At 38.2% G+C, this 24,720-nt stretch overlaps 1 protein-coding gene across 5 annotated transcripts in view; it reads left to right on the top strand.

Moving 5' to 3' along the window:
- The first annotated feature begins 1,038 nt into the window (after window positions 1-1,038).
- Window positions 1,039-24,720, top strand: part of BRD1 (bromodomain containing 1) — a 62,189-nt gene continuing 38,507 nt past the window's right edge. For 3 of the 5 annotated variants that reach the window (XM_065636945.1, XM_065636926.1, XM_065636953.1), the window contains exons 1-3: window positions 1,039-1,388; window positions 5,663-7,043; window positions 20,060-20,216. In XM_065636945.1, coding sequence (XP_065493017.1) covers window positions 5,677-7,043; window positions 20,060-20,216 — 1,524 coding nt within the window. In that variant the 5' untranslated portion in view covers window positions 1,039-1,388; window positions 5,663-5,676. Of the gene's footprint in view, window positions 1,389-2,232; window positions 2,253-5,662; window positions 7,044-20,059; window positions 20,217-24,720 lie in introns of those variants that run through there. The other 2 variants (XM_065636936.1, XM_065636961.1) reach the window with 2 other exon arrangements.

The following is a 24,720-nucleotide window of genomic DNA, read 5'->3' as shown; positions in this document are numbered from 1 at the left end:
GTTAAGAGATCAGTGTGCTGGATGGTCCCTGACAGGGAAAAAGCAGTTGGAAAGTACTTTGCCTATTCTATAGATTTCTTTAGCTCTCTGGATCTTAATTCACTTTCTACAAGTAAGTAACGACAGATGTATCTGTTTCCAATTTCCTAGTCATAAATTTATTGTAGGACAAACGGCTGTTGGAGGTAAGCAAACACAGTACTGCTAGAGAAAATGTAAAAATGAATTGGTAAGTTTTGAGTGGATGGTTGTTACAGATGGGCAAATGATCATACCTACTCTTGACTATTTGCTTTTTACTACTTGCAGGACTTGTTCTGTATTATCAGCGAAGTGTCTCAGGCCAGGGTTGCTAAAAGTTTTTTAAGCATGTGGGTGCAGCTGCCTCGCAGAAATGTACTGCAGGGGAACCCTCCAGATCTCAAATGTGGCTGTAATGGCTGTCTAAAAATAATACATAACAAAGGGTGTCCTTCACAGGGCCAGCCAGAAATAACTTGCTTTTGCTTTGTCAAACTATAAAGCTTAATAGTTAATTTGAAAGCCGCTGCCTGACCCGGAGGCGACACAAGAGCTGACTTTACAGCACATTTTCTACGTGCGAGCCTCGAGCTTGGACTTCCACCAAAGAAAAAATAAATATCAATCGTTCGTAGTTTGGAGCCTTGGTTTTGTAACAAGCCGCGTCTTCCCCCCACCCCGTCCCGCCTCCTCCTCCGTTTCGTTCTCCCCACGCTGGGACGCGTAGACGTTGTGGCTGGGGGCGGCGCGGCTCGGGGCCTGGCTGCGGCCGGGCCTGGCCGGCTCCGGGCGGGAAGGCGGCGGCCGGAGCGGCGCGTTCCCGCCCCGTCCCGCGAGGCGCGGCCCGGCCCTGCCCGCCGGAGCGCCCCGTGCCGGCCGCGGCCAGGCCGGCCCGCGCGGGCCTCCGCCGGCCGAGGACGGGGGCGGGGGAAGCGGCGGCGCGCAGGCCCCGCCCCGCGGTGGCGGCGGGGCTGGGCGGTGCCTGGCGCCCTCACGTCCCGTCCCTCCCGCCCTCCCTCTCCTCCCCCCTGTCGGCGCAGCGCTGTGGTGAAGCCGCATTGTTTGTGCCGAGGGGGGAGGGGAGCCTCTCAGCCCCGGGAGCTGAGCGCCGAGCCCGCAGCCGGACGACGAGCCGCGTCGCGCCTCACGAATGCGCCGCGCCCGGCTGCAGCAGCAGCCCCGCACCCAGCGCCGGGTCGCTGTCGCGGGCAGCGCGGCCCTCTCAGCGCCCGCTCGTCCGCCCGCGGCTGCCGGACGCGGGGCCAGGCGGCAGCACCGGCGGGACCTCCGCCATTAAACCGGCCGCAGCGTCGGCCGCAGAGGCGGAGCGGGAGGTCTGTCAGCCGCCCTTCGGCGGCTCCCACAGCGTGAGTGAAGCCGGGCGAGCGGCGGGGGCCGGCGGGTGGGGGCTGCAGGGACGGGAGCCGGCGGGTCCCGCCGCGGCGAGACGGAGACCGGCGGGGGGAAGGGTAGGGCGGGCTGGGCACGGCGGCGGGGGAGGGCGCGGAGGGGAGAGGCGGCCGAGGGAGAGGCGGGCGGGGGGGGAGCCGAGCGCGGCGGTCTGGGGGAGGGCGCCGCTCGAGCTGTTTTGTCAGCCGCCATATTTGTGGGCCGAGTATTTTCGCGGTGGGGAGGGAGGTGACTGTTGGGAAGGGCTGGAGATGATGGGCCTGGGCAGGAACCATCGTCCCGGGGGCCGGGAGGGGGGAATGCCGGGGCCGGGCAGGAACCATCGGCGCGGAGGGGTGTGTGCACGCTGGAGGCTCCCTGGGCGTGGGCAGGAAGTGTTCGCGCAGGACCGGCGAGGGCGGGCCCGTGGGCAGCCCCGAGCGCGGGCGGCGGGAGCCGGGCCGGTAGCCGGGGTGACTGCGCTGTCCCGGGGCAGCGCAGCCGCTGCCGGCGGCGGTTTCCTCCCGCCCGGGGGCAGAGCGGCTGTGCTGATCCCGCGTCGCTTGGCCGTCCCCGGGCCGGCTCAGTGGGGTACGTGAACCCCGGTTCTTAGCATTCCCCTGAGGGCATCGCTTCTGCTCTACAGCTGAAGTTGTGGGTGGTATCCGGCCCGTATGCGCGTAAGCGCTGTTTGCTTACCCTCATTGTCTAGGACTAAAGAGCATTCCTGTGTCTTTCTCTTTTTAATGGTCTGCATGAAAGTGTCCATTGAGAATGGAAATTCCCTTTTCATTGAGCAGGGAATCCAGGGACCAAAGGCGATTTATTTGAAGAGGAGGAAGGTAACTAGGACAGAGATTGTACAAGGAATTTGTAATCAAAAAGTATACCTTATCATACTTTTCCTGTTGGCTTTAGCTATTGTACACTTTGATTGAAAAGTATTTTTTCCCCTCATACCGTGCATTCCACACAAACAGCTGTCTTCCTGTACTTGGGTGGTGGTGAAGGAAAGTGTCTGCTGGTAACTTTCTTCCCCAGCAGCAGCTGATGTAATTCCAAGAGAGGAAAATTGTGGGTAGCTTTCCTGTTTCATCTACTGCAGTCTTTGAGTTGTTGTAAGAGTCAGAAAAGCGCTAACAGAAGTACCTTAAAGTAATTCTATTTTGCTGTTAGTGTGCTGTTAGTGTTGAGTGGAAACTGTCTTGGTTTACTTTTTTTCAAACTTAGGTCCATGGCCTTCATTCCTGTGGATCTACAGGGTACTATGGGGGGGAGGGAAGGAAGATGTCTGATAATTAACTAGAAAGAGCAAACCAATTGCCAGTCATGAATTTGCTATGCAGGAATCTGATCTTCCTCCAGGATATTTATAGGACACTTGCAAACAGAAGAATTTTGGAGAAACAAAACATTGCTTTGGCTTCTGGAGCATTTATGTTATTCACACTAAATTTCTATGAAATTTGGCTAGAGTACTACCTGTTACAATTCTGTGTTCATTGCATTTTGTTTGTAGCGTATCCATTCTGTGTTTAACTCTGACTGTAATTTGCTTCCTAAGTAAGCTTTATTTACAGTTGAGTATTACAGAGAAAGTGCCTAGGTATTAGCTCAATTGGTTTTTATCCTTCTGGTTCATACAGTTTATTTGACTTTTACGATAGCAGTCCTAAATCTTAAAGCAAGAACGCTTGTGCTTCTAGATATTTTTGTCCTGTTCTTACTGACTGCTCGCAACCATGCTTAAGAATCTCAGGAACAGAGAGGGATGGAGAGCTTGGAAACTTAGCATTAATGTGTTGGGGTTTTTTTCTGTAATACTTGGTTGAGTTAGGTAGTGAAGTATGTACAAGTTGCACTATTTTTTTATTTCTGAAGGCTGCCTCTTATCCATCCCCCAGTATTTTGTTCAAAACAGTCACTATCCTGATGAGCTACTAGGAACAGGTACACAACCAGCCAAGATGTAGGAAGGGACATTTAAAAAAATTTACAGGCTTTTACATCTAGACAGAATTAAAAAGCAGTTATGCGAGGTAAACAATTCAAATTATCTGTTTTTCTTGATTAGTGACTAAATTAAAGACAAATATATTTTAAAAAATCCCCCCACAAAACCATTCTGATCTGTAGTAGGTTGCTGTACATTTACACATCAGTGTGTTTTAGCTGAAGAATCGCCCACTATTCACAATAATAAACGGAAATCAGGGGCCATTGTGTTATCTTTGGCCTCCAAATTGTAAAGTCTATTGTGAAACTGGGAACTAACTTTTAATTTCAGCTAAATTATTAGTATGTCTTCGTTTTTGGTTATTGGACCTTCCGTAGCAGTATTAGTGGTTTACACTTTTTTTGCAGTTAATAAATCAGTATGATTTATTCCCATGTTGTTTTACAGAATTAAATTATTAAATATTTCTTCCAAACTTGTTTGAAGTGGTGAAGCCTTCTTTATTTGTCTGTTGTTTATATAGAGCAGATCAGAGGTCTCTTATGATTAAAAACTAACTGTTGTCCGATTTTGTGCTTGTGCTATAAAAACAAGTAATAAGAGTTAAGGATTATTTGTGTATAAGATCTATGAGCAACACAATTCTTGCATGAATTATGAAACGGCTTAGATTAGTCTTTTTAATTTTTCTGAGAAAACAAGATCAGTTTGTGAGAGCAGATAGATCAGACCCTCTCAAGAACTAGTTTGAATGCTAGCTGCTTAAATTATTAAGTCTTCGTGTAAAAGGAGTTCCTTTAGTACTTTGAAGGTGCACCTTTAGAGATGGGCATCATAGACTAAGCAAAAAGCAGGCTACATGGAGGCGTTTATGTAATTGTTCCAGTCCTTGCTATTTTCTTCCTGAAATAGATATACTAGTCTTGAACAGTAATTGTGTTTTCATCTCTGTGTTTCTCTGCTATTTTGGCAACACATGCTAACACTAGTTGCATTATTTTAGCTAATAAACAACACTGACTTGAAGTGCAGAATTTCTGATTGGTCAGAATTTAAATGGTGAGGCCCTAATAATACTTTAAGCCAGTGATTAAAGATCAAGAGGTTTTTCTGTAGCTGAGGCAGAATTTTGCTGTTTATTAATGATTTATTAGGAAGAAGGAAGGAGGGGAATACAACTTTTAAACTTAACCTTATAGGTTGGTTTTATAACATTTTCAACCCTCATAGAAAAAAAAAACCTCACAACAACATTAAAGTGTCAAAAGGCATAAGTGTGGAAGCTTTTACTTAGAAATTCTTTGAACAAAATGCATGCTTGTCCTGGTCATGATGCTTTGTGGTGGGGTGCAGGTGGAGCCATCTTCTTGTGCAGTATGTGGAACGATCTCTTTCCAGTAAGTGTTAAACTTGAAAATTATGATAAAGAGCTTGGGATTGGATTTAAAGACAGTGAGATTTTTATCTACCCCAGTTACTCTGAGAATCACTCGTGAATAATCTGTTGAGGGAGAAGGGTGTGCATACACGCACACTTACATGCAGGGAGCATGTTTTCACTCTAAGTCACATCTGCTTTACAGGTGGAATATTTCATAGTTGCAGTCCATACTGTGACGTATTGGGCACTGCAAGTTCAATTGCGTTCTTGTCATTTTGTAAGGGGTAATAGACTTGCTGAGAATTGAGAAAAGTAAAAAAGGGCTGTCAAACCGCACACTTGCCAAAGATGGAAGTATATGTAGTTTTCTACCTTAAAGTGTAGGTGTAGTAATTGAGTTTTTAACAGGATTATTTCAAATTACGCTGGAAAACATTGTGGGGAAAACTTATTTCTCTTTCATGATCGTGTTTGTTCTTTTGAGATCTGGAGAAAATAATCTGTGGCTGTTGAAAAAAATTACAAACTGCAGACACGGTTAAGGTATTAGGAAATACTGTATTAAAGGTTTTCTTACAATGTAACAGGTGTATCTTTTGTTTCTATGGCACTTCTGAAATGTTTTTTCTCATGCAGAGGTCATACAGATAGCTCTTTTGTAGGATTTTTTTATCAAGGGTTTTGTAGACCTGTGCTTTCCAAGAGAAGCTGTTATTTAGGAGATCGATTTGTCATTAAGTTAAATTTGTACAAAACAAAGTGTGCAGTCCTATGAAGTAAGTGTGACTGGCTTTTTATTTTTAATTGAGCAGACAGGTTGGGGCCTATAGAACTGAAAGTTTTTTTCTTGCTATAGTTAAAATAATAATATGAATATTTGGAGTTCATACTATTAACTGTTGTTCTAATTTTAGGTAAACATTACCAAATGAGGAGAAAAGGAAGATGTCATCGAGTATCGGCAGCAAGGCATTCTTCTTCCCCATGCAGTATTAAGCACTCCCCCACACGAGAAACCTTGACGTACGCTCAAGCTCAAAGAATGGTTGAAATAGAAATTGAAGGTCGCTTGCATAGGATCAGTATATTTGATCCTTTAGAGATTATATTAGAAGATGATCTTACAGCCCAGGAAATGAGTGAATGCAACAGCAATAAAGAAAATAGTGAAAGACCACCAATTTGTCTAAGAAGCAAACGGCATAAAAATAACAAAGTGAAAAAGAAAAATGAAGCTCTTCCGAGCTCACATGGTACACCTGCTACAACAGCTCCTCTTCCAGAACCAAAAGTACGGATCGTTGAATACAGTCCCCCATCGGCTCCTCGGAGACCTCCAGGTTATTACAAATTCATTGAGAAGTCAGCAGAAGAACTTGATAATGAAGTTGAGTATGACATGGATGAAGAAGATTATGCATGGTTAGAAATAATAAATGAGAAGCGGAAAAGTGATGGAGTGTCAGTCGTTTCACAAAATATGTTTGAATTCCTTATGGATAGGTTTGAAAAAGAGTCTTACTGTGAGAACCAAAAACAGGGTGATCATCAGTCTTTAATTGATGAAGATGCAGTGTGTTGTATATGCATGGATGGTGAATGTCAGAACAGCAATGTAATCCTGTTTTGTGATATGTGTAACTTAGCAGTACATCAGGAATGCTATGGGGTGCCATATATACCTGAGGGCCAGTGGCTCTGCAGACACTGTCTGCAGTCCCGTTCTCGGCCTGTAGACTGTGTGCTGTGCCCAAACAAGGGAGGTGCCTTTAAAAAGACTGATGATGATCGTTGGGGACATGTTGTGTGTGCTTTGTGGATTCCAGAAGTTGGATTTGCCAATACAGTTTTTATTGAGCCAATTGATGGTGTCAGGAACATTCCCCCAGCCAGATGGAAGTTAACATGCTACCTCTGTAAACAGAAAGGTGTTGGTGCCTGCATCCAGTGCCACAAAGCAAACTGCTATACTGCATTCCATGTGACGTGTGCTCAAAAGGCCGGTCTATATATGAAAATGGAACCTGTGAAAGAACTAACTGGCAGTGGGACAACCTTCTCTGTAAAAAAGACTGCCTATTGCGATGTACATACGCCACCAGGTTGCACACGGAGACCTCTAAATATTTATGGAGAAGCTGAAATAAAAAATGGTGTTTGTAGAAAGGAGGGATCAGTCAGAACTGCTAGGTCTTCATCAAAAGTCAGAAAAAAGACAAAAAAGGCCAAGAAAACAGTGGTTGAACCATGTACAGTTATGCCAACAGTATCTGCTCCTTATATTCCCCCCCAGAGGTAAGCAAACCATCCAAGTGAGAGAAACCTTTACTTAATTATCTGTTTAATAGTAAACCAGTGCTTTTAGATGCTGACTTTAAGTTTTGGTGTGTTTTTAATATGCTTTCCTTAAAGGGCATACTTGAAGGATTAATGCAAATCATGTACAGTGTACTTTTATGAAATTGCATTACAAATACAGTAACTTCCCCAGAGAAATTAGTAGGTGGTCAAGTGGTCTGTCTTGTCCTCAGAAGCTTTTTTTTTCTGTTGTGTTTGGGTTTGTTTGTTTGTTTTGTATTGTTTTTTTGTTTTTGTCAGACCAAATCATGTTGTGTGCTCAGTTATTATTTGCTGTGCTTTGGAGAACTAACCACTGAATTCAGAATTGCATATGTAGTTGACCTTCATATTAAAAAACCAGCCAAGCTCAAACTTAACTGTATTCATAATTTGGGAATCTGAACTTCTTTTCCTAATTTTAAGAGCCCCAAACTGAAAAATTACATTTGCATATGTAAGACTTGAATCTTGCTCATCTCACCTAAATTAAGTATAAACTTGTACTGTAAGATCTATGTAAGTAGTACAAAGAAACCTTCCAGGAAGTGTTTTCTCTGTGGGGTAGAGTAACTTTTCAGGCATTTTTTTCCTAAAGTTGTGTTTTTCATTTGCAAATGCAATAGTGTTTATGAAGGCTTGGATCACCAGTTTGCTATCTTGGAGATTTTTTTTAGAAAAGTTAGCAAGTACATGATGTTTAGTTAGTTGATTAAGGTATTGTTGGTCACAGAACTTGAAATTAATGTGCCCTCCCATTCAATGATGCTGTCAAATATCTATCCTATAACTTTATTGAAATATTTATGTTTGAACAAAAATGAATTAATGCATATGGCAAAGAGTTTAATCCTAATGTTGGTTTTGCTTACAAATTTATACTTTGTAAGAATTTCTATTTAAGCTGAATTTTATATTAAGGTGTCTTTTGCAGTTCTTGCAGGAGCTTTTGCTATGTGAGTTCAAATATAAAGCACAAACACCAGAGCTGGAATTGCTCTTTATGTTTAACATGCCATATTTTTGTATTTTAACAGTAGTGATCAGAGAGGCTGGCAGATGGCTCTAGATCTGGTGAGGCTAGTGAAGTGATGCATCAAAAAGCAGGGATGTTTCAAGTGATGTTTTCATAAGTAATAGCAAAATTGGAGCAAAATGAAGACCTTTAATCTCCAGGAGTTAAAAAATCAGCGTGGACTTCAGTTATCTTGGCTGTATCTTAATTTAAAAGAACGGTAGCATATCTTTTCAGATTTCTTTCAGTTAAACTGAGTTATAATGCATTTCAATAGTGGAAGTAATTTATTTCTGGAATTTGAGTAATGACAGAAAGCTCTGAGGTAGAAAGATACAGTTTTGGCTTTGCTGAACATTTGAGATATAGTATACTAGGCTGAGAAATGTGGAATTGGACTACTGGGACTAATACCAAGTTTGTCTTTATTGAGTATTGGTTTTGTTTCTGACATTTACAACATCAATATGTTTGTTTACCCTTTGAATGAAATTCTTACTGATTTAAGAACAGTAGTTTAGAAAAATTCTCAAAACAGGCACCACTTCCATGTGCAAGTTCATTGTGCTGAGACAATGAGGGCTCTTAAAATAATGCAAATAAATGGTGCTTTTTTAAAAGCTGACTCCCAAGTCTCAGGTAGTGGACAATTCGGGCTGCTTGAATTAATCTAAATAAATATATGATTTGAGACTGCAGTCCTTTTCTGCAGTAAGCTGTGTTAATACAAGTAGCTACTTGTTGACTGACTTTGACAAACAGCCTTTAGCTCCTGTGTGGTGCTTACAAACATCAGATTGATTGCTTTGTTCTCCATTATGTTTTGCTTGGTAAAATGGTATTTTTGTTTAGTGATGCACTGCAGAAAAGCATAAGTTGACAGTAAGCAACTAGTACTGTTATTTAAACAGGTACTGTTGTTTGCGGGAGGGGAGAGTTATGTAAAAGTATTTGGCTTTGTCTTAATTAGGACAATCCTGATTTGCGATGTAGTATATTTGATTTTTTAAGACAAATTGAGAAAGAACATGAACTAAATGAGAGATGAGGGTTAGAATGCACATTCTCAGTTGTATGTCTGGCAATTCTTTCCATTGGTAACTTTCGTAAGAGCCAGACCCTGAAACGATACTATCAACAGATTTTTTTTTATATATATACCAGTGTCATTAGATGCCAGGAAAAGAAACAGAAGGTGCTTTTTGGTTGGTTTTTGTTTAGTTGGTTTGTGTTTTTCTTTATTTGTTTAGGTTTTGTGTTTGTGTTTTGTTTTTTTAAAATAATGACTACATTTCAAAACCGCAGAGAGATTCAGCTTTCTCCTGTTTATTCTTGGTTTCATGCTACTGGACACAAGTATAGTTCCAAATGCTGTGTCACAAGTGTAAAAGCTGGACACAGTTTAAAACTATTTTAAAGTTCAGCTGTATTACAAATTGCTTGCCTTCAGCTGAAAGAGGCTCTTGCTTAAGTAGCCTTTGTAATGTGAACATGCTTGGTCCTAGAAAACTAATACCTGAATTAAAAGCAGAACAGAAATGGGTAAATTAAAAGGAAAAGTGATTATACTGCAGACCGAAATCTCAGTTGTCTAATTTTCTTTGGCTATTCTTTTTTGTCGTTTTTTTTTCTTTTTGCTTTAGAAAAACTCTTGTGTATGTGTGCGAGTTAAAAACATACCTATAGACTAATAATGAATGATGTAGATATTTTCACAGCAGTCTTTATTTAAATGATCCCTTTTCTCTAGCCTGTTTTTTTAATGCTTTTGCTATTGGAACTGAAACATTATTTGCCTTTCCAGAGATCTCGAGGAAGAGCAATTGAGCTATTTAAATTATCAGAGAAGCAGCATTGTTTTCAACATTCTGGAAATTGAGGCACATGTGGAGATGTTTGATATGGTATACTTTCTTAATCATTAATAACTGATTATATGTCTCCTGGGCATGTAGCTGGTTCTTTAGGGTGAGTAGCTGGAGAAGTATACAAATATGAAGGTTATAGTGAGGAGGAAAATACTTGGTGTATGTAGCCCCTGAGCACACCTGCTGAAGCTTTAGAAGAAACCTCTTGCCTTTTATCTTTAGTTTAAGGTAGCAGGATTGTATGTGGTTTCCTTACCTGGATAGCGAGTGTGTGTGAAAGACCTGGCATTTTAATAACACCATTTGTAATAATTCTGTTTGCCAAAACACCTATGTAAATGTTCACAATATGTTAAAAAGACTGGTGTAGAATAACATACTTCATAATTTCTACACAACTTTCTGTAGCTCATGAATTTTTGTATCAGTTTATCTGTAGATAAGGTTTGTACGCTACTGCCCTGAATGACTTTGGGAGCTGTACACCTTGCAGTTATCACAGTTTCTTACACAGATGTCATACTCTTAAGCTTTTTGCTGTTAAATTACATAGATAGTGTCATTCTGTAGGTCATTTGTTATCTAGTTATATGGCCTCAGACTGTCATCTGTGAACTACTGATTAAGGAGTGTAGAATCAGAAGTTTTTAACCATTGATAGGAGATGAATGCTTGCTCCGTCTTTTTCTTTTATTTTCCTTATTTTTTTAAAAATGCTGGGCGTCTATCTATCCTGTTGCCTAGGTATTTTAGGAAGTCACTACCTAAGTATCCACTTCCAGAGGTTCAGTAGGTCATGTTAGAGCCTTAAGGGGACTTCAGTGCTGACTTTTAAGTTGCTAAGCACTTGGGATAGTATATGGGACCACCAAAGAACCTGTTATGCATGTATGATTTGCCTCAGGCGTTCTGGCTACAGAAATGTGTTGTCTCTTTACTAGGAAATTACATTAATTTTTTTTTTTTTTTTAAATATAAAACTGTTGAAGATCGTTGCTTACGTTGTATGGCTTGCATTCATCAGCTCTTTTTTTTTTTTTTTGGAAAGGCAGAAATGAGTTTAGTCTGAAAGTCACATTTTACTGGGATGTGTGGGAGCAGCTGTGTTACTGGAGTGCAAGTGGGGCAGGACACTCCGTCAAACTGTACCCCTGTATTGGAGGGACAGACAGTACCTGCACCTGTTGGCAAACGGTGGTCAGAGAAGTGGCCTCCCACTGCCGCCAGCTAGGTTGTCTGAAGACAGTGGCAAATTTGTTCTTGCAGTGTTCATACTCCACCAGTGGTGTGTGATGGTTGAATTTTGCTTAGTAGATAAATGAATATTTGTTTTACTAATCAAATACTGAAAGTGTTTTATATAGATTGCAGGTCCAGAGTTTCCAAGTTAGGAAATCCTAACTTTTAGGACTGACTTAACAATCTAAATCTAGCTTATTGTCTATGTTGGTTATCTTGTACCGGCTCTGTGCACTATTTCTTGTGGATTAGTTTTTTCCCCTGTTGCCACTCATCATCCTTTGTAACGGCTGACTTACCCAGTGAATAGGATGGATACACAGGGAAGAAGAGTTGCAGTGTTAGCTGTGAAAACTGTCTGGTTTCTCTCACTTTTGAGTGTTTGATTCTTTAGTACAAACAACATTGTTTTGGTGTAGTCTCTTGATCTTGTGTGTCAAAAGAGGCATTTAAAATGTGATTGCTTTGTGAAAGAAAAGCCAGTGTCAATATTCATGTTCTTTAAAAATGCTGTGGAAGTAGGATATTGTGGCTATATACTTGAGGAAATTGAATGTAATGTAAAACATTTAATCTTTAATATTTTCAAAATACTTGGATATAGTATAATCTGCTTTATTAGAATACCATTCGTGCAAGTACTGCACTTGAAAGTGGAAGCAGATATTTTAAAGCATATAAATATTTGCTTTCATCTTTAGTTTTGGTTTCTACGTTATATATTTGTAGAGTCTGAAACTAGAAGAGCATTTGAAATGCAATACTTGTACAGAGAGCAAAAAATAATAAAAAACAGTCCCACTTGCATAATAAGTAGGAACGAGGTGTTATACTTGTTTTCCATGTTATATGCATCAGTTGTGTTCCATCATACTATCGAGAGAGAATAAAAGATACTTATGAAAGTAGACAAGTAGTGGGCAGATAACTGAGAGCAAAAATTGATGAGACTCTTAAAAAAAATTTTCAGCTGTCTTTAGAAATCAACACTTACGTGCTGCAAATTTTTCTGTGTTGACCTTTTATTAGAAAGCATATTGCTTCTGGTAGTAAAACTGGATTTCTGTTACTTTTTGTCTCAAGGCAGAACTGATGTTTCCTTTTGTTTTATATTTTATCCAATTGAACTGTTCTGAACTTTTTTACCAATAATTAAATGTAGTCTTGGTATATTGACACAGGCATCTTGATTGCCTGTAAAATGAAGTATGGACCAGAAAAATAAATTAACAGGAAGTGACGAAACACAATATCAGCAGAAAGGAACATTTGCTAAGGCCATTGACACTTAGTCTGCATTCACAGATGATACTTCTTAATCATATATGGGGCTTGTAGGTTTTTTTTGGAGGATTTGTTTTAATGTTGTTTAGGCTCCTGTGTAGCCTCATCTAGGTGTTCCTGCTCCAGCAGGGGGATTGGACTAGATGATCTTTTGAGGTCCCTTCCAGTCCCTAACATTCTGTGATTCTGTGATACTGGGTGTGGGTGGTTTTTTTAATACCTTCAGAAAATTTTGAAGTGGGGCAAAAAAATAAGAAATGCTACTTAAAATTCAACATAAAAAAAGCTATTGAAAAATACTACTAGAACCTGTGTTGCAAAAGATTGAAAGCTGAATAAATTCAGGCTAATGTCTGTTAACTGTTTATCCTTGAATATACATGTATGTATACTTTCGCAAAATAATGTGGAAATACTTGTTTTAATTACAGGAGAGCATGATGTAGGTATGCCTTATGGTTGTACCTAATAATTAGATGATGGAATCACGTAGGTAAAGTGGGAGAGGATGCCAGCAGTCATCGTCCATTGCTGTTTCTTGTAAGATTGATTGAGCCTGAAACCTTTCTGATACATGCGGAAACTACTGCTGATGTCATCCTAACCTCTATGCTTAAATTTAAAAAAAGCCTAAATCAAGAAAAGAACTACTGCAGTGTTCACTAGCTTTGCCTTAGTGGTATTTGGGGAGAAAAAAAAAAAGTAACTTTAGAGCTTTATTTTCAAGCCACTTTGTCTTGACTCTAGTTGGGTTATTAAATAAGAATTTATTAATGTATTGGAGAAAGTGTTACTACTTAATAGGTTGTAAAAGTGGATTTTGATTTTAAGTAAAAATAATGGAAAGACACTTGTATGTCTGATATAAAAAAACCCCACAAGTTGATTGATATCCAAAGGGTGATTCCCCGCTGCTAAAAATCCAGAGGATAGCAGTGCGCTCTCTCATTTAAATATGCCCTTTTAATGAAATTAATACAGGAGTATGCTGTACATCTATTTTTTTCCTGTATTCTGGTTGTTTTGCATGGTACTAAGAAGCTTAAAATAGAAATTAATATGTTAAGTATCTCTGTAAGGTGCATTATAAGTATTCTGTGTGTCCTCTAAGGGTTTTGGTCCACAATGACCATATCTGCAACAATGCAGTTACGAAGATCAGAATCCATGTGTTTTTAATTTCCAGTACTTCTGAGTTTCACCAGTTGCATGAACTTTCATTAGATATTTTGGTGGCCGTTAGAGAATGTGGCATCTTGTAAGTGCCATACAAGAACGTGATTTTCAGAACACATTGTCTGAAGAACTGTCTCCTGGCAGTTTTTAGTTTCAATAGTCAAGTTACAGAATGCACAAAAATTAGTAGATAAATGCTGAGATTTCTTTTATTATAGATAAAAGGGCGATTTTTGAATTGTACTTTGGCTGATGTTAATTTAGCCTTTTGAGATCAGATTTCAAAATCATGTTTGTTATGGTTTTGACTACTACCAAAAAAAAAGCACAGAAAAATATTTTCAGTAATTTTAAGGAAAAGTCATGACTCAGTATTATGTATAGGAAGTGGCAGAAATACATCTATGCATGTGATTTTCTGAGAAGACTAGGGAGGTTTTCCAGCATGACAGCATGGAGTTTTTTGGTTGTGGGTTTTTTTTCCTTATCCGCAGTTTTGGAAGATCACAAACTTAAATGTTAGAATAGGAACAAAGTAACCTGTTATAACTAAGGGAGGATTGACTGAAATAACGTAGCATTTACTTAACTTTCAAGTTCAATGTTCTGCTTTCCTGTCAAAGAAAAATTTTATGAGCTGTTTGCTCAAGTAGAAAAGTAGATGCCTGGTTTCACAGTCATGTGTAGTAAGAAAAAGTGATTCCTATGTGTTTAGTCAAAAATCAAATAATATTTAAATACCAGTAAATGTAGAATAAAGAGCAGGATCCCAGAGAGACTTTCAGGCTTCAGAATATGCATCTGTAGATAAAATACGCACTGTTGGATTCTCAACTTAGCAGAGAAAGGCAAATTCAATAGTTAGAATTTTAAAACATACAGACATAAAGGAATAACTATGAAGGTGATTGAACACTGTGTTAGTCTAGTAAGGGAAGTTATTTGGGAATGGGACATTCCTGTTTGTTCAAAATCTCTTCCAGTTAGTGGAATTACAACAATTGTTTATAGGTAATTTTTGTGTCTTTCCTGCTTCCCATGAATCTCAGTATGTTCTGTGGAACTTTGCTGAGCAAGACTTGAAAATTCTAATGTTCTTGAAACTCAGTTTACTTTGTTACAATTTATTCCATTTAGATTTTGTTTTGTTCTGACAGGTTTTAGAAATACATGTGCAATCTTTGTGTTGGAAAATAAGGGTATTTTATTTGCTCAGTAAGGTGGAACATCATTTGATCGTTTCTGGGTATTATAGTAGCTCAAGGGAAACTGGTATTTTAGTGATAATATTTTAGGGTATAATTTAGTTTTGCTAGTCTTTTGCATGTACATTTAATACAGCTATGCTGGATAGAAGAAGATGCAAAGTAACAAATTAATGCAACTGGAGGTTCAGGACAAGTGTAATAATTCAAATACTAGGTTAAGTTCATGTTTAAAAAATTATTTTCTTTAGTGGGTATTTGATCTTACTTAGTCTTACAGATTTTCATATGAAGTTCGTTCTGCCGAAGTTACTATACTAATAATACTGGCAAAATCACATACTTACATGAGGAAATTTTCTTTCCAGTTCATATTTTGGAAAGAGAATGGAGAGATACTATAGAAGTCTTCATATATTATAAGAGTAAAATAATATCTGTGGAGTTAAAAAGCATGTATGGTCTGCGGAGCGGTTAGTGATGATTAACAGAAAAATGGCTGATTATCTTTTGTTGGCTTTTTTAAGTTAAACTGCCGCATAGTTAGTCACCAAAAATACTGTTCTTGCTGTTTTTTGTATCTAGTTACTGTAGTTGCCACAGTGATATGTAACTGAAACCGAGAGAGGAAGGCAGTCATGAGTAGGAAGAAGGAAACTGTAAGATTGCTAATATGACAAGAGCACATCTCTTACGTTGACAAAAATTATTTTATGCATTTATCTAAAAGATGAGGAGACATAGGACTGAGTAACACTAAGCTTTCCGTGAATGCTTTGAGCAGTGCTTTAAGAATATTGCCCTTTGTAGGGTAGATTATCCATCAAATGCCTCTGTATGAGGAGAGGGTTAGTGTAGAGCACCTGATAAATTGCAATTTTTCACTAAAGCTGTTGTATATTGACTTTCATTTGAAATTAAATTGAGTCTGTCTTACCCTTTCAAAACAAACCAATTTCCTCATCCTTCTGTTGCTTTTTTAAAATGTGGCATATTTTTAACACCATAATTTACACTTCAGCCTAACCTGTGGTTTCAGGCTGGGAACTGCAGGTGCTATTTGAAAGGTTCAGTTGAAATGGGACTTTTCCCTTTTTAAAAACGAGCAGGGAATTATACGATACCTCCGTATCATGGTTGTAGTGCATGGTGCAGTGTTCTACAGTCAGATGCCAGTAGGAAGGGCAGTAATACCGGTTTTCTCAATTGCCTGTGGCACAAATAAAACAGTTCTGAAAAATGTTTAGACATCTGCGTAGTCTTGGAATGTAGCCCAGAAAAAAACAAGAGGGAATATGGTTAGTGGTGCCAAAACATCAAAAGGCTGCAGTGGTCATCAGCATGAAACCTAATGCTGCTTTAATGTAACTAATTATATAACAGCAGCTACTGAATTTCATGGGAACACAGCCACCTTTTCAAATTCTTCTTATAATGTGCTTCATTTTAAATAACTGATAAGTTGAGGGAAAAACAAGATAACCATGAGCCACACTGAGCTGTTCTTAAGGTCTCAGAATAGTGGTTCAGGCTGCAGCAAGTTACAGTGTAAGAGCTGTTCTGCTCTGGGTTTAGCTTAATTGTCTTAATTATTTAAATGTTTTGAGAGAAATGCGTTTAGCACTTAACATGGTCCATTCTAGGATGCTCCTTGGGAATTTTGTCTTAACAGATTCTCTGTTTCATGTGAAACCTGGACAGCAAGAACACTTTTTGTCTCCTTTCTTGCTTTCTGTAGTCGCTATAGTTGTGGCTTTTTATTCCCTGGTGTGTCTAAAGTCGTCGTGATAGAGGAGACCATAACTCTGGTAGAATCTTCCAGATGTATGTTCTTACCTTCTCTTCTTTGTGAGCTGTCTTCAATAGTAGTCTTGCACTTACTTGTCAATCTTAATATAGATATCAAAATTGTTACATAATGAGATTGCTAATTGCAGCAAGATTGGTCTGGTTTTTTCTGAAGAGAAAGCACAAGTTCAATTGGTACACTGGTGTTTAATGTGTGTTCTAGATATCTGATTATTTTCTCACAGTATTTACTGTGTTTGACATGACATTTAAAAAATAAAACACTACAGAAAGATGTTATTTCCTGATGTTCTTATACTTGGAAAAAGTTCTAGGATAGACAGATACCTTGGCAAAAAAATGCCTTTGCTGAGTTGTTTTATGTAGACATGGGAGATGTCCTAAGTTCTGTAAGTCTTGCCTCTGCATGGGGGATTTGTCAGTGTAGTTGTAGCTGTTGATCCTGTCTTGTGCAAGTCATATCCTGGATTTCAAAACTATAAAGTCTTCAAACTGCTCTCCCTTACCTGCTTCAAATATACACTGTTTTGTTTTTTGTTTGTTTGGGTTTTTTATGTTTCAGTATTTTTTAATTACATCTCTCTCGGGGTTTGGGGGGGGGGAAAAGGGCAAGTGGGATATGCAGCAAACTCCTTTCCGACCTCAAAGAATTTCAAGATTCTAGTTTAAAAATAAATTTTCAATATCTACAAATTTAGTTCAAGTTCAGGTAGCAGAAAGGATCTTGTTCAAGGCTCACGCATCCCTTTGTGCCATATTTCACGCTTGTGTTTAGCTTCACTGCGGCCGAACGTATCACTGTGAGTGAGAACCTCTTTCCCAATATTGTAACTGTCAAGGGTGGGAGCTTCAAAATCAACACACAGTCTGTGTTACTTCTGGCATCACAGCAGTGGCTAAATCGTATTTCATTTTCCCAAAATGGATATATTGTCTGCCAAAATTAAAATTGTTTGGGACAGTAAAAGCCTACCTGGGAGTGTCTGAGTAAGCAAAAAGATGATCAAAGAACTGTGCTGTAGTTAGTGGGTTCTTAAGAGTCTAACAGCAAATGTGACATCCTCATTACATTAATAAGATCACATCCTCTGACTGCTGTATTTTGAGAAATTAAGGTGTGATTGGTGGTGTATTGCCACTGCCGAATGCTAGTGTCTAAATGAAATATGATCAGCCAGTAGTTGTTTGTTTTTATTTGCAGGGAAGTCAGAGAGGAGTAAGATTCCTACCGCTCGTTAGGTAGTTTCTGCACTCTAGATTACCTTCTGTTTATTTGTATTTTCGAAGTTGGAGAATATCTTCTGTGAACATCTTTCCTAAGTTTATTCTAGCACTTTACTATTATAATTATCTATGAATAGAATGTTTTGTTATGTGAATGGGCAAATGTACTTAAAGCTGTAATTAAAGATGTTTGCTTAGTCATGCCACATCTGATGGGCACGAAGCCGAGGCACTTTTCTTCACATTAAATTATGATTCTCTGATCTTTCCAAATAGGTGTATATTTGGCTGTGCTTTTTTTGACTCAGTTTAGTAGGTTATTCTGTTCCCAAAAGAGAAATATGAAAGTAATTATTTGATTTTGATTGCATTCTATAATTAATTGTAATTCTGTTGTGTTTGAAATTTAATATGGTCACATCAAGGTCTGTTGTGCACTGAGTAAGTTTTCGTGGAGCCTGCCTCTGCCCTTCCATGAAAGACTTACAAGACAGTCCTAAGTCCATCTGCAGACTGTCTAAGCTTTAAGTTAAGCTAAAACTTTTCAAGAATCTCTAACTACCGTAGTGTATTCATTGAAAAATAATGTCCCTGGAGAACGGAAGGACACAATGGTACTATATTTTGAAGAAAACCTGTGTTTGCTCTGCATTTACCTTGTGATGACTGAAAGCTATGTAGCTAGTTAGCATAATACTGAGTAGAGCTGTCGTAGCTTACCTTCTGTGCAGCCCAGAAAAAAAAACCAGGGATAGATCAGCTTTGCTGAACTCAGGGTAGACTCACTTTTATATCTGCCTGAAAAATATCATTCAGGTTTCCCAGCTATTCATAAAAATAATTGTACCCAAGGTTTACTTACAGCTTTGCATTTTTTTTAGGTATTCGACTACTTTTCTTCTATCACTTACCTGAGAAACTGCTTTATGCCTAATACTAAAAGGCAGAAAGCAGAAAAATATTTGTGTGCTTATATTAATTATTTTTATTTAAATGCCATGTGGTATCACTCTGAAAATCAGACACTTCTTGAATTTAATTTTGCCTGGTTTGGTATTAAATTTGATTAGAGAATCTCTGATAAACCTACCACTATCCATTGTAGAGTTTTGCTATGGGTAGTAATATACTTAGTGAAGAATGAACAGATTTCTGTTAATTAATATTACCCTTTCTGTAACTCAGCTTTACATCCAGCTCAGGGAAATTCTTTTCTCTCTCTCCCACTCATCCCAGCGCCCAGAGAATGGACAATCCCCCAAGAACACAGGCACTTGGTGCCTTGGGGCATCTTGCAAGAGCTGCTTGTTTCAGATAAACATTTTTTTTGTGTAAGTTTTGAGAGGTTACTGTCATCTGTGAGGCTTTGACATTTTAATGTGTCTTTATTTAAAAATAAGAGTCAAGGTTGTTGTGTATGATGTTCATATGGCACTTTCCTAGAGTATTTGTAAACAGAGTATATGCAAACAGTATTTGCATCTGTTAAAAACAAGTTTGGAGAAAATACTGTTTATTTAATCATGATATTTTGCTTAACTGTTTGTATCATCCTCTTGCATCTTTTCTGTGTGGATATTTTCATCATATATGTGGGGTAAAATCATAAGTGTTCTTCTGTTTTACATTTTTGTTTGCTTTATTTATGAAAAAATAATATTAGTGGATGAATAATACAAGCTTTTTGTACATTTTAATGTAAAAAGTTAAGATATATTGTCATTAAAATAAACTACTAGTTCTGTGTGAAGATGGTAACAACTTATCTGAAAACTTTTTAGGGATTTACAACTTGATTTCTGATTTTATTTTTAATAGGAAGATAATTCTGAAACGCACATAATGCTTTATTCTCAGTCCTAATCTGGGATTGCTCTTGAGGTAATGATCATGAAAAAGTTAATACCCTTTAGCTTTATAAAGTACTTTAATGTATTTGGTAAAAACTATAGTGTCAAGCAGATGTATTTGATTGTCGTCTACTGCTCAGAAATAATTGTGCTAAAAGAGGTGTCATTGAAAGAAATAAGTAATATGGTGATCGCTGCTCTTGTTACATTATACATTTGTATATATCTGACGGTTAACTTCCATAGACAAATACATTTTATGCTTTGCTGTGAAAAATACAATATCAGTTTTTCCATATTTTAGATTAAATAAGATTATGAATCAGGTGGCCATTCAGCGGAAGAAGCAGTTTGTTGAACGAGTGCACAGTTACTGGTTGCTTAAAAGACTGTCTAGGAATGGTGTTCCTCTGTTGAGAAGGCTGCAGTCCAGTTTACAGTCACAAAGAAACACACAACAGGTATGTGACACACTTTTTACTTACAAGAAGAAATCAGAAAATCTCTTTTTTGCAAAGTAAAAAAAATAACTGGAAAGCATAGCATGTAGTAAAAACTTTCTCTTATTCAGAACTGAGTAAATTCTTCACCTTATTCTCAAGTAATATGACCTATATTTGAAATTAGGCACTATCAAATCCTTTTTAATTTGTGAGATATTTAAAAAAACCCAACCAAAAAAACAAAAAAAACAACTTGTGTGGGGTTTTCTTTTGTTTTACTTAAATGTTTCACAAAAATACTGTCACCAAAACTATCCTAATACCATTGTTTGGTTTTTTAACTCATCCTCAATGTGCTATGAGTTAGTAAGGTAAAATTATTTTAAGTTCCTCAAAAGATGCAAAACAAGTATGGTTTTGACATTTATAACTGAGAAAAATAGGGATTTTTACAGAGTTAAGACAAGACATGCTAGTTTACAGGTTTTGAATTCAGATCCTTATTGCCCACCTTGTTTGGTAATAACAGAACTAAGAGTGAGTTGTTGATTAAGTTCAAAGACCTGTTTCAACTTTCAGTTTCACTTTTGACATTGTTAAGTGGGATTGTAGACAAGCATAAATTTATGCCGGTATTTTGTTAAAGTAAAACTCGGCTAAAATACATCTAGGTTGGTTAAAGTTGAACACATTTAGCAGTCAGAACAACTGGAAAACAGTCACTCCAGATATGTATCAGATTGAGAAAGCAGTACTCTTCTGCTTCCCAGTTTTGTAACATGAACAGTTCTTCAGTGATGTTAGAGGTTTTGACAGGTCTTGTGTTGTTTTGTTTTCAAGTCACTGGGTGGCTTAGAAAATAGTTAAAACTGCCTTTCTGAATTCTGTGTATGGATCCATGTGTGTAGACCTTGAAATGCTGTGAAGCATCATGATGTGGAAATTCTTACTGCATCCCAGTTACCTTTTTTAATTGAACTGAAAATGTAGCTGGCTATATTCTTTCCATTCTCCAGATGTTTGACTTCGAGTGGAATTGTTCTTGTAAAATAGTCTTTAGAACTTAAAAATGTATTTTTTAATCATTTGCTTTTATTAAATTGAGATTTTTTTTTTCTTCTTTAAAGCTTAAGTATTATTTTGTTTGAATTGCATTACTGTTTGCTGATTAGGTCATTAATTGATGTAGTCTTAAAAATACCACAGTCAACACTGCTTCCTAATTATCAGATCTGTCATTTTTCTGCATGCTTCTTTTCTTAGCTTTTCATGAGAAAAACTAGTTGTTAATTCCCAGAAGAGCTGAGATTGGAAGGGACCTCTGAAGATATCTAATCCAACCCGAAAGCCCAAGCAGGGCCACTTAGAGCAGGTTGACCAGGACCATGTGCAGACAGCTTTTGAATATCTCCAGGAGTGGAGACTCCACAGCCTCCCTGGGCAACCTGTGCCAATGCTTGCTCACCCTCACAGTGGAAAAAAAAGTTTTTTCTGATACTTGGAAGGACCTTCCTGTGTTTCAGTTTGTGCCCATTGCCTCTGCTCCTGTCAATGGGCACTGCTGAAAGGAGTCTGGCTCTGTCTTCCTTGCACCCTCCCTTCGGGTATTTATATGCATTGATGAGATTTACTGCTCCTCGAGCCGTTTCTTCTCTAGGCTAAGCAGTCCAAGTTCTCTCAGCCTTTCCTCATAGCTGAGATGCTGAAATTCCATTTAGGTGGAATTGACTTTGAAAAAAACCTGGCCACTCCTTTATCTTCTTTCGTTGCTTTCCTATTATTCCATTTAAATACTGGTTTTTGGGTTACAACTTCTCTAAAATATTTCGTATTGTACTTTTAATATTTGATTAATCTTTTAATTCTGTATGAGAAATTTCTATTCTGAAGAGTGGTGCCTGGCAGTTGCCTAATAATTGCTAAACTTCAATGTATTCAGATAGTAGACTTCTTTTTTAATGAGCTTGAATCTTTAAAATTAATCAAGCACAGAAGTCCAGGGCTTATATGGCAGTATAGACCTAGACTATAGTTAGTGTCTGAAAAAATTATACTTGGGAGTTGGGAAGTACCTTTCCTGTTGAGATGGCGTGATGAGACTGCAACATTTCTGAATATTTGAGGAGTAACTACCAAAAGAAAACAATACTCATAATTGCTGCTTGATTATAATAAAGTAAGCCTTAGATGTGACCTGTTTAAAATCCCTTTGCCTGTTTGCACTCTTGTACAAACTCCTCTTTTCCCTCTCCCTCTGCCTCCTCTTCTAACGTTGCACTATTATTAAGTAAGAAAAAATTAAAATATTTTCTAAATTAACTGGAAACTTTATATTTGTTCATTAAAAATTGGGTCACTTCTGAAACTTGATTCTTAAAATTTATAATTGAAATTAATGTCTTTTGAAGAGAAAAAAAGTTTCGAGCAAAGCTGCGTATTAAATGATTCAGTTGATAAAAAAATGTGCAGGTAGTGCTTTTCAGTGAGTCCCAAGTGTTCTGTGCACGACATTGTCGTCTTCATAGCCTCTTCAATAAGTATTTGTAATACCTTGTTAAGTAGTCATAACTGCATTTGAAGCATTAGTCATCTTCGTTATTCCAAGTATAAGCCAAACTGTAATGAAGACTTCAATACAGCTATGCCATAGCTATTCTGAGAAAATTTTTGAGGTATAGATGATTATTTGTTTCCTTTCAGTCAAGATGGGAAACTTCTTTTACCTTATTTTAGGTGAGAGGTCAAATGGTCAAAAACCTAAATAGGTTTTCAGTCAATACAAGGAACATAAACATTGGTGTAATAGGGAATCAGATTGTTTTTGTTGTTGTTATTATTACTGCTTAAACTGAAAAGAAATGTTAAGATGCGGAACCAAAACCCCGAAAATGGTTTCAAGGTGTCTAGTGTAAGGTGGTTTTGATCGCGCTCTAGTGTTCGCTACTAAGCCAAATTTGGCAGGGGGGCAAGCATTCATGATCTAGAGTCACTTCCTAGCGAACGTTTTTCAGAGCTTAGTTATGATATGCTTTTGAGTGTGATGTTATGCCAACCAGCAGTTCTAAACCACACAGGAAGATTTTTGGCTTATAAGGTACCTCACCATCTGCAGGGACAAGGAACCCTCTGAAAGGATGGTTTATGCTGTCACTTCTCTCCACCTAGAAATTCAGGAAAGATATTGGAAATACTCTAACAAATTTACGTCCCCATTATTTTTTATTTGGTTTGGTTTTCCCTGTAAAGAATGCTTTAATAAAAATAAGGCATGAAATTTAGTTATAGTAGCTTGTTGCTCTAGTGAGGTTGGTTTAAAACCACTGTTAGGAGAAACAAAGTAGAAGGTGCTGGTGACTAAGGTCACATCTGCACTGAAGATTTCAGTAAGAACAGAAATTGCAACCACTAAATGGTTTTGATTGATTGGCATACAAGTGTCAGCAGAGGGATTTAATAAAACTAATTGTATTGCTCAAGATCCAGTTTCATCACTGTAATGCTATTTTTGTTTGGCTCATGTTAAGTTACAGCCCCTGTAGGGAGCAAGGCTATCCCCAGGTATTCACATCCAGCATAAGGAGCGATCTGTTGGTACGCTGACGGTGTTCCTGCTGGGATGCAGAGACTGGGAACATACTCATGGTGGGAGCTGGAGCTGAAGACCGGTTCTCAGTTGATGCATGTTCTGTGTGTAAACCTAGAAGTGTTTCCCTCTTCCCTCAGCATTAATAAATGTGTCAGTTTTAGCTTTTCTAGGTAATATTTGGTGTTCAGCAAGAACTAAGTCCATCAGAAAATACCACAGGGTTTCTTTGTAATTTTTTATTGTGTTATCAGCCAGAAGAAACTTTCTGGGTTTGTTGCAGAAAGAAAGATTTGGAAGAAGAGCTCTTTTTTTCAGGAAGTTAATAGAAACTTCCCTTATCAGAAAGCTTTTGAAAACAAAAAATTCTGAAAGGAACTCTTTTTATCCAAGTTTTTACTAGCTAAATATTGGAAATCAGTGCGTTATGCTCTTTTCAGCTTGTCTGGATTTTTTCATCTAATTAAGGTGTATGTTGTATGTCAGGTAATAAATAGGTTAGGGTAAAGGGGGGTTGTCTTAGCTATTAAAACTGTGTCTGCCAGCATTACTTTGCATAGAAGGGTCAAAAAAGTGGAGACTTGCTATTAATCCCCAAGCCGGAGTGACATTCAAGAAGGGAGTGTATATGTGCGCAAAAATAAACAAGGTGCTCTTGATGCTTTGGGTCACATCTGCAGATTTTACCTACCTGCCTATTTTATGAAATGAAATTTGTAAATCAACTGATTTGACTAAAAGAATTTTTTTTTAAGTGAAACTAGACCTTCAGATTTAGCCAAATACTTGTCTCTAATGAACTACCCCAAGACCTTGTGTAACAAAATAACTTTTTTCTTTTTTTCTGTATTTAAGTTTCCTGACCCACCCTAAAACTAGTATGGTTTTGTTGACTTCACTTTCAGCAGGATCAGTTCCCTAGTTTCGTGAACTATGCAA

This window comes from Caloenas nicobarica, chromosome 1, assembly GCF_036013445.1.
Source record: "Caloenas nicobarica isolate bCalNic1 chromosome 1, bCalNic1.hap1, whole genome shotgun sequence".
Lineage (NCBI taxonomy): Eukaryota > Metazoa > Chordata > Aves > Columbiformes > Columbidae > Caloenas > Caloenas nicobarica.
The sequence above is the reverse complement of the archived record's forward strand: the minus strand, read 5'-3'. Positions and strand labels throughout refer to the sequence as shown.